This window comes from Lethenteron reissneri, chromosome 4, assembly GCF_015708825.2.
Source record: "Lethenteron reissneri isolate LAM-NWPU_2019-01 chromosome 4, ASM1570882v1, whole genome shotgun sequence".
Lineage (NCBI taxonomy): Eukaryota > Metazoa > Chordata > Hyperoartia > Petromyzontiformes > Petromyzontidae > Lethenteron > Lethenteron reissneri.
Genome location: NC_083782.1, coordinates 5,951,503 through 5,960,917, shown reverse-complemented (window position 1 = coordinate 5,960,917; position 9,415 = coordinate 5,951,503). Strand labels below are relative to the sequence as shown.

Here is a 9,415-nt window from a genome sequence, read left to right as displayed (position 1 = left end):
GACTCGCACAGAGACCCAGAGACTCGCACAGAGACACGCACAGAGACCCACAGACTCGCACAGAGACCCACAGACTCGCACAGAGACCCACAGACTCGCACAGAGACCCGTACGAAGAAGGAGACGTCCCAGCAGAGATTCACCGTTCCGCTCCTCGTGTGCAATCATCTGGCCCAACCACCTAGAATCCTAGATGTAAAACTCGAGCCGTTGTATCTGCAGCAGCATTCGCCGTAGGGGCGGGTAGAAGACTCGTCCATCCATAACCGTGGAATCGGCGAGGGCGTCATGCGTGTTGAACTTCTTTCGCGCCGTACGTAGCCGCACCGCGCTCATGCGAGGATTCGGAGGTTAATCATTGACGGTGACGGGCGCAGCCTAGGGAACGCATTCCGCCAGCAGACAAATACCGAGGGCTTGCCAAGACCAACACCATTCTGCCGGTGACACGCGAGTGGTCCATACTTCACCGCCACAGCTGCAGCCTGGGGCCCAAGCATCGACTGGCAGCGCCTTGCATCTCCAGACGACTCCTGGTAGGAGGTGATGGTTGCTCATTGTCGTGGCACGTGTCTTCCTCCCTCCCTCCCCCTCTCTCAAGAAACTACGTCGTGATGTTGACACTCCGACTGATGCTCCTGCTGTTGTTGAGTGACTCATGCAGCCAGTTTGGTAGTACATGTTGTTTACGTAGTTTAGTGTGAAAATTCGGTCACAGTTCCTATGATCACTGTTTCATTGTTTTTATGGCTTTATTTTGGTGATTTTAGAAAGTTTTTTGGTTTGGCCATGTTTATTTGTTGTAGTACAGAGTTAGACTGATGGCCTTAATCTAAGTTGTCTTGTGGTTGTTGTTGTTAGACTTGCATCCCACTGGGATTTTTGCACACAATGTTGGTGTACGGTGGTTTTTCTGCAATATTTTTCTGTCTTTTCTTGGATTTTCTGTTTGCACTCAGTCACATAGTCACTTTAAGATGTTTTCTTGTTCATGTTTTTGTTTTCTGTTTGTTGCGGTTGCACCCGATTCAAGAGCCGAATGGCTCACAGGGCTATACCTAATACATGAACTTGAACTCTCTCACTCCTTTCGCGAGATGTTTGCATCAGAATCAGCAGAATGTTTATTCTAGATGTGAAGTTTTCGTGAATGCAGGGATCCATATACTCTTTGGTTCTTTCGGTAAAGTCACGGAGGTGAAAAATTAACTAATATAAATTAATTAAATCACGACGTTTCGAATGCAACGCAAGCGTCCGTCATCAGGCGGGAACAACCACAGCAAGACATGACGTCGTGATTTAATTTAATTTATATTATTTATATTGTTTTATTTTATACCTACGTGACTTTACCAAAAGAACCAAAGAGTAGAGAAGATTTATTGATTACACTGGTCAACACACTTTTTCTGAAATAAGATATTCCAACGGTTTTAAGGTAATTTTGGGGTGCTGATTCCAAATCTGGCATGAGTTTTTGTCTATCACATCAGGTTTTTGAGATATCAAATATTGCATTTTCAAGAAAAAATGCAGAAGAAAAATATTAAATAAATGTGGATATCTACATAAAATTATATTATAAACACACTATCCTAAAAATACAGCACCATATTTTAACACTAAAGCAGTCACTGACTCGCAACAACTTGCAATCATAAGTGACAGAGTTAATTTCGCGTAAAATCAATGAAAATGGGGTATGCCGATAGCATAAAAATGAGATGTGATAGAGCAAATCTGAGATCAGATTTGGAATCAGCACCCTGAAATTAGTTTAAAACAGCTGCAAAAGTCCAGGCCAGATTTTTGTTTTTGTTCACCAGTGTAATGCAGGAATCCGATGAGCTATGAAGCGCTTTGTGTGTGTTTTTTTACAGGTGTCCAGCCGGGACGGGTAAGCACGCTACAATAACAAACAGGACACGAAACGTGACGGTCGATACGAGTATGTGGAACTTCTTTTGCACCGCACGTAGCCGACCGCGCTGATCCGAGTTGCGGGGGGAACGACAACAAACTAAAACACCAAAAAGGAGTTCTAAAGAAATGAGTTTTTAAATCCTTTATATTAAGTTCACTTGCTGGCTTGCTTACGACCGTGCAAATCTTTCGGTCGTTTTTAACCCCCTTCCCGTGATCCAATCGAGCTGACATTTTGCACACAGACTCGTTGTGCGTGACAATTTCTTTTCGTGAAAAAAAATTCCAAAATTTTACACCTTTTAGGATTTTTTTTTTTATATTTAATTACCAATTGCTTAATGGTGGCAGACAATCATCTGACCCATAGGTGGCAGCCATCTCAAGCCAGAGGACGAGAGGACTCTAGCCGCCCATTTCAAAGACCAATGTGGGCTGGGTTGTGGCCCATTGAACACGCATATAAAAGATTTATAGTGAAAAACTTTGTTTTTACGGGTTAATTTTTTTTTTAAATGTCGACGATGACTTAAAAGCGCTGCGCAGCTCCACCGCGGCTTCCGAATATCGGGAGAGCTTTCCAGACGGCCGTGGCAGGGCGGGCGCGTCGCGACAATGCGGCCACCACCGCCGTCCTCGTGCGACGACTTTAGCGGAAAGCCGCCGCAGCTGCTGCAGCTGCTGCTGCTGCTACAGCTGCTGCTGCTACAGCTGCTGCTGCTACAGCTGCTGCTGCTACAGCTGCTGCTGCTACAGCTACTGCTGCAGCTGCTGCTACAGCTGCTGCTGCTACAGCTACTGCTGCAGCTGCTGCTACAGCTACTGCTGCAGCTGCTGCTGCCACTGCAGCTGCCACTGCTACCACTGCAGCTGCCGCTGCTACTACTGCTGCTGCTACAGCTGCCGCTGCTGCTACTGCTGCAGCTGCCACAGCAGCTACAGCTACTGCTGCAGCTGCCACTGCTGCTACCGCTGCTGCTACAGCTGCTGCTACTGCTGCAGCTGCTACTGCTGCAGCTGCTACTGCTGCAGCTGCTGCTGCCACTGCTACTACTGCTGCTACAGCTGCCGCTCCTGCTGCTGCTACAGCTGCCGCTACTGCTGCTGCTACTGCTGCAGCTGCTACTGCTACAGCTGCCACTGCTGCTACTGCTACAGCTGCCACTGCTGCTACAGCTGCTGCAGCTGCCACTGCTGCTACAGCTGCCACTGCTGCAGCTGCTGCAGCTGCTGCCACTGCAGCTGCCACTGCTGCAGCTGCCACTGCTGCAGCTGCCACTGCTACAGCTGCCACTGCTACAGCTGCTGCTGCTGCGAGGATGACCCGAGGTGGTGGAGTAGGTGGTGCACGGTGGTCGACAGTAAAACGGACAGACCGCTGTCCGTTTCCAATAATCGGGAAGTTCGACGACGATGATGATGATTAAACCAGGAGGACCTGGAGACAAATCCACGCGACCACGGGAGAAAGAGACACGCAGACTCCAAATATATAGAGCAGCAGCAGGCGTTAGGGTCGGGATTGAACCCACTACCTCCTGTGAGTGTGTGGGGGTGAGTGTGTGTGTGGTGAGTGTGTGTGTGGTGAGTGTGTGTGGGGTGAGTGTGTGTGGGGGTGAGTGTGTGTGTGGGGGTGAGTGTGTGTGGGGTGAGTGTGTGTGGAGTGAGTGTGTGTGGGGGTGAGTGTGTGTGTGGGGGTGAGTGTGTGTAGGGTGAGTGTGTGTGGGAGTGAGGGTGTGTGTGAGGGTGAGTGTGTGTGGGGTGAGTGTGTGTGGGAGTGAGTGTGTGTGTGGGGGTGAGTATGTGTGGGGTGAGTGTGTGTGGGGGTGAGTGTGTGTGGGGGTGAGTGTGTGTGGGGTGAGTGTGTGTGGGGGTGAGTGTGTGTGTGGGGGTGAGTGTGTGTGTGGGGGTGAGTGTGTGTGGGGTGAGTGGCTGTGGGAGTGAGTGCGTGTGGGGGGGGGGGTGTGTGGGGTGTGTGGGGGGGGGGTGTGTGTGTGAGGTGTGTATGCGGGGTGAGTGTGTGTGGGGTGAGTGTGTGTGAGGTGAGTGTGTGTGGGGTGAGAGTGTGTGTGTGTGTGCGTGTGGGGAGCGGTAGTGTAGTGGTTAGCGCGCTGTGCTACGAACCCGGCGACCCGAGTTCGATTCCCGCTCACGGCCAACACCGGTCCTGGGTATCCCCTAGGTCGACTCAGCCTCAAATGAGTACCTGGTGCGGTGTGCAAACATCGCCACGAGGGAGACAAAGGCGGCCGGGCGTGGTTCTGGCCACCCACCCCCTCGTGTGTTGTGCCGGCCTTCATAGGTGCTCGCTAACAGCACTTGCCCCAGCAATCTGCTAAGTCTATACGGGGGATCTTTGTCGTTTGTGTATGTGTCATGTGTCTGTCTTTGTGTGTCACGTGTCTGCGTGTGCATGTAATTGTGCTCGCGAACAGCACTTGCCCCTACCGTCTGTTAAAGACTACATGGGGGAGCTTTGTCTTTGCATGCAAATACGCTGACGTGGTGGTCAGCGCGCTCACGGCCACCAACACCCAGGGTGCCTCCCCTAGGTCGACTCGGCCTCAAATGACTGCCCGGCACGGGTGTGTTCAAAGACGGCCGGGCGTGGGATATTGTTGTTGTTGTTTTGCCCAGACCACACCACCCAGTTCGCAGCAGCAGCAGGAGCAAATTGTTGCTTGCCGACGGCATTTGCCCCAACCGCCTGAGAGAGTGTGTGGCTACACGTGGGGGGGGGGGGGGGTTAGGGTCTTTGTTAAAGTGTCACTCGATCCGTGGACCTGTGCGTGTGAACTCGCCCCCACTCGCCTGTGTCACTGGAAGCGGAGATTGGACGGAGCGGCCGCGCCTTTGGCTGCCCCGGCTGCTAAAACGACCCGATCAGTACTCCGTGGGTCTTTCGGCAAAGTCGCGGAGAAAGAAAATAAATTCAGTAATAGCACACGACGTTTCGATTGCAACACAAGCAATCGTCATCAGGTACAAATTAAAGAGAAAACAAAACTAGTAAACTTAGAAATGTAATGAAATACAACACAGAGAGTCGGCTAACATAACAGTCAACACCCTACCTGGTTGATTACGTTCTTCCAAAATTTGAGAGAGAGACAAAACACAGACACGGACACACACAGACAGACAGACACATAAGCAGAGAGAGACAACACAGAGACACACAGAGAGAGACAACACAGACACACAGACAGACACAACACAGACACACAGACAGACACATAAGCAGACAGAGACAACACAGAGAGAGACACAACATAGACACACAGACAGACACACAAGCAGAGAGAGACAACACAGAGACACATAAGCAGAGAGAGACAATACAGAGACACACAGAGACAACACAGACACAGACAGACACATAAGCACAGAGACAACACAGAGAGACACAACATAGACACACAGACAGACACACACAGAGAGAGACAACACAGAGACACAGAGAGAGAGGCGTTGTTTCTCTGTGTGTGTCTCTCTGTGTGTCTCTGTGTGGTCTCTGTCTGCTTGTGTGTCTGTCTGTGTGTCTCCGTGTCTGTGTGTTGTCTCTCTCTCAAATTTAGCACTCTTTGGAATAATGTTATTCAACCAGGTAGGGTGTTGACTGTTGTGTTAGCCGACTCTCTGTGCTGTATTGCATTACATTTCTAAGTTTACTAGGTTTATACTCCATTGGAACCTCCTTTGCCAGTAGCAAAATATGATAATAGTTTTTTTACCCTTTTATCTGGTGGTACATGTTGTTTATGTCGTTTATTGTGAAAATTCGGTCAGTTCCTATGATCACTGTTGCATTGCCTTTATGGCTTTATTTTGGTGATTTCGAAAAGTTTTTTGGTTTGGCCATTCTCAGGAAGAACGTAATCAACCAGGTAGGGTATTGACTGTTATGTTATCCGACTCTCTGTTGTATTACATTACATTTCTAAGTATACTAGATTTGTGTTTCTATTTCATTTATACCTGATGATGATTGCTTGTGTTGCAATTGAAACGTCGTATGCTAGTATTTAATTTATTATTTTCTCCTTATACGTGACTTTACCGAAAGAACCAAAGAGTAATTCCTGCAGTCACGAAAGCTTCAAATTAAGTATTGGCCATGTGTGTTTGTTATAGTACGGAGTTAGACTGATGGCCTTAATCTAAGTTCTCTTGTTGTTGTTGTTTGACTTGCATCCCACTGGGATTTTTGCACATTTTTGTGTACAGTGCTTTTTTCTGGAATTTTTGCTGTTTTTTTTTTCCTGGATTTTCAGTTTGCGTCTTAGTCACATAGTCACTTTGAGATGTTTTCTTGTTCATGTTTTTTGTCTGTTGCGTTTGCACCCGATTCAAGAGCCGAATGGCTCACAGGACTATACCTAATACATGAACTTGAACTTTATCATCATCACGGTGGCTATGAGATGTTGACTAACTCGCCTGGTATACAGGAGGTCGTGGGTTCGATCCCGACCCTGACGCCTGCTGCTGCTGTAGATTTGGAGTTTGCGTCTCTCTCTCATCATTTTGCTGTCTTTTCTTGGATTTTCAGCTTGCACATAGTCAATTAGTCACTTTGAGATGTTTTCTTGTTCATGTTTTTTGTTTGTTGCGTTTGCACCCGATTCAAGAGCCGAATGGCTCACAGGGCTATACCTAATACATGAACTTGAACCGCTACCCCCGCCCACACGAAGTATCCGCTTACACCACGCGACACCTCTACCACCACCACCAGACAAAGATCCCCCGTGTAGGCTTCAACAGACTGTTGGGGCAAGTGCTGTTAGCGAGCAGCAGCGCCTACGAGGGCCGGCACGGCACACGAGGGGGTGGGTGGGTGGTCAGTAACCACGGCTCAGCTATCCAAACACGGCCCCCAGTGGCGATGTTTTACACAGCAGCAGGTGCTCATTTGAGGCGGAGTCGATCTAGGGGAGGTCCCGAGACCGGTTCAGAGAATCGTCACTGGTATCGGTCGTGAGCGGGAATCGAATCCGGGTCGCCGGGTTTCGTAGCACAGCGCGGTGCTAAGCACTGCGCCACCGCTCCCCATCACCTCCCCCCCACTCTCTTCCTGATCACCACCACCTCTCTCCTTTCTTCTACTCTCCTCCTCCGCTGCTCCACCCTCGAACTTCTCTTCTCTCATGATCGCCCTCCTCCTCTCACCTCCTCATTCTCCCGCTTCTCTCCTCCCCATCTCTGCCTCTTCTACCACCACCTTTTCTCTCCTTTCATCTCTCCTCCACCTCCTCTTATACCACCTCCTCTCTCTCCCCTCCACCACTTTCTCTCATTCCCCATCTCCCTCTGCCCCTCGCCCTCTCCTCCACCTCCTCTTTTTTTTGTTACGATCAGAGGAAACACGAAGATGCTCGGTGTAGTCGGCACTTTGCTTCGTTCATCATTTCGGTTTTTTTATTCTTTACTGAATGTAAACCCCTCCACCCTCCCCTTTTAAATGAAAGATTTCACAATAGATTTCATGCTCTGCTCTCCTTACCCCTTCTCTCTCTCTACCCCCCCTCTCTCTCTCCTCCACCACCTCCTTTCAATCCCCCATTATCCTCCACTCTCTCTCTCTCTCCACCTGTCACCGCTGCCGCCAGGTAAGCGTCAGTCGCCCGTGTCGACTCTTTCGGCCGCTTTCCCGTTCCTTCAATTTGAACGGGCGGAGAGGGCGGAAATTATTTTCTATAGAAACTTTTTCTATAGAATCCTGAGCGCTATTGTTGGTCTGCGTGTTGTTGTTGTTATCACTCAATAACTCGTGCCTCATTGCTCCTTCGCCGCAGCCGTCACCAGTCCAGCCGCGGGGCAGGTGCCGCTCCGAAACGTCAGCTCGCGTTCGCCGTGAGCTTAAAAGGAAACAACATCGCGTCCTCTGGACAACAAGCGCAGGGCCATGGCTGCAAGAGGACATCTCAATGTGCAAACCAACGTCGAGCATCAGCTGGAGCAACAGCAGCACAACCGTCTCCAGGTTCCAGCCAGAGCCCCGAGCCTCAGCCCCTCTCGTCGCAGCTCGGTGATGAGCGGCTCGCTGCAGCTGTCGGTGCCGTCACGGCGAGAATCGGTCTCCATGAACCTCCTCCTCCAGCAGCACCAGCAACATCCTCAACAACATCCACAACAACAACAGCACCATCATCAGCAGGACCAACGCCGCCTCTCCGTCGCGTCGTGGATGCTGCTGCCCCAGAGCCGCGTCAGCTTCTCTGGCCTCCCGTTGCCCCCGGCTCAGGGCGACTGGCACCAGGACCCCCCGTGCGAGAATTCCTACCGCCTGGGCCCCGCGTCGGCAGCGGCCTTCTCGGCCGCCAAAGTCCGCCGGGTCGTGGAGGAGCTCCTCGGCGGTCACCTGCGCCACGTGAGCTACCAGCAGGCGAGGAACGCAGCGACGGCTCGCGCCCTCACCGAGGCCATCAGAGAGCGCGTGAAGGGGCTTGGCTTCGACAGGCACAAGCTCGTGTGCTGCGTGGCCATGGCCGACGCCGCGGGCCAGGGCCTCGGCGTGGCCGGCCGGTGCCTCTGGGCCGAGGGCACGGACGGGGCGGCCAGCGCCACCTTTGTGTCCGCCCACGTGGTGGCCGTGGCGTCTGTGTACGGCCTCTACCACGAGTGAGGCGGTGGGTGGGTGGATGGAGGAGGTGATGGTGGTGGGGAGGGGATGGAGGAGGTGATGGTGGTGGGGAGGGGGGAGAGAAGGTAATGGTGGTGGGGAGGGGGGTGATGGAGATGGTGGATGGAGGAGGTGATGGTGGTGGGGAGGGGGTAGAGGGTGGATGGTGGTGGGGAGGGGGAGGGGATGGAGGAGGTGATGGTGGTGGGGAGGGGGGTGATGGAGATGGTGGTGGGGAGGGGAGGGAGGAGGTGATGGTGGTGGGGAGGGGGGTGATGGAGATGGTGGATGGAGGAGGTGATGGTGGTGGGGAGGGGTGGAGGGTGGATGGTGGTGGGGAGGGAGAGGGGATGGAGGAGGTGATGGTGGTGGGGAGGGGGTAGAGGGGTGATGGTGGTGGGGAGGGGGAGGGGATGGAGGAGGTGATGGTGGTGGGGAGGGGGTAGAGGGGTGATGGTGGTGGGGAGGGGGAGGGGATGGAGGAGGTGATGGTGGTGGGGAGGGGGTAGAGGGGTGATGGTGGTGGGGAGGGGGAGGGGATGGAGGAGGTGATGGTGGTGGGGAGGGGGTAGAGGGGTGATGGTGGTGGGGAGGGGGAGGGGATGGAGGAGGTGATGGGGGGATGGGAGGGATGGAGGGAGGTGGAGTGTGAGAGATTGCGGGCAAGTTGGAGACCGACGGGAGGTGGGGGGGAGTGAATGAGATTGATGGAGGTGGAGATGGTGGGGGGGGGGGTGTAAGAGGTTGAGGCCAAGTTGCAGGCCGGGAGAGGTGGATGAGATGGTGGTTGGTGGTGGATGAGATGGATGGTGGTGGAGATCAATGGTAGTTGGTGGTGGTGGATGAGATGGATGGTGATTAGTG

General features: G+C 52.4%; 1 protein-coding gene across 3 annotated transcripts; it reads left to right on the top strand.

The window, feature by feature from the left end:
* Nucleotides 1–422: 422 nt before the first annotated feature.
* DYNLT4 (dynein light chain Tctex-type 4) lies at nt 423–8,554 on the top strand. Of its 3 annotated transcripts, none has more exons than XM_061563722.1 (2): nt 423–536; nt 7,725–8,554. In XM_061563722.1, exon 2 carries the CDS (start codon nt 7,835–7,837, stop codon nt 8,552–8,554), a length of 720 nt encoding a protein of 239 aa, XP_061419706.1. In that variant the 5' UTR covers nt 423–536; nt 7,725–7,834. The 3 variants fall into 3 exon arrangements, with proteins under 3 accessions (XP_061419706.1, XP_061419724.1, XP_061419715.1); XM_061563740.1 differs by lacking the exon at nt 423–536 and adding an exon at nt 5,724–5,813; XM_061563731.1 differs by lacking the exon at nt 423–536 and adding an exon at nt 6,001–6,034.
* The last annotated feature ends 861 nt before the right edge of the window (nt 8,555–9,415 follow it).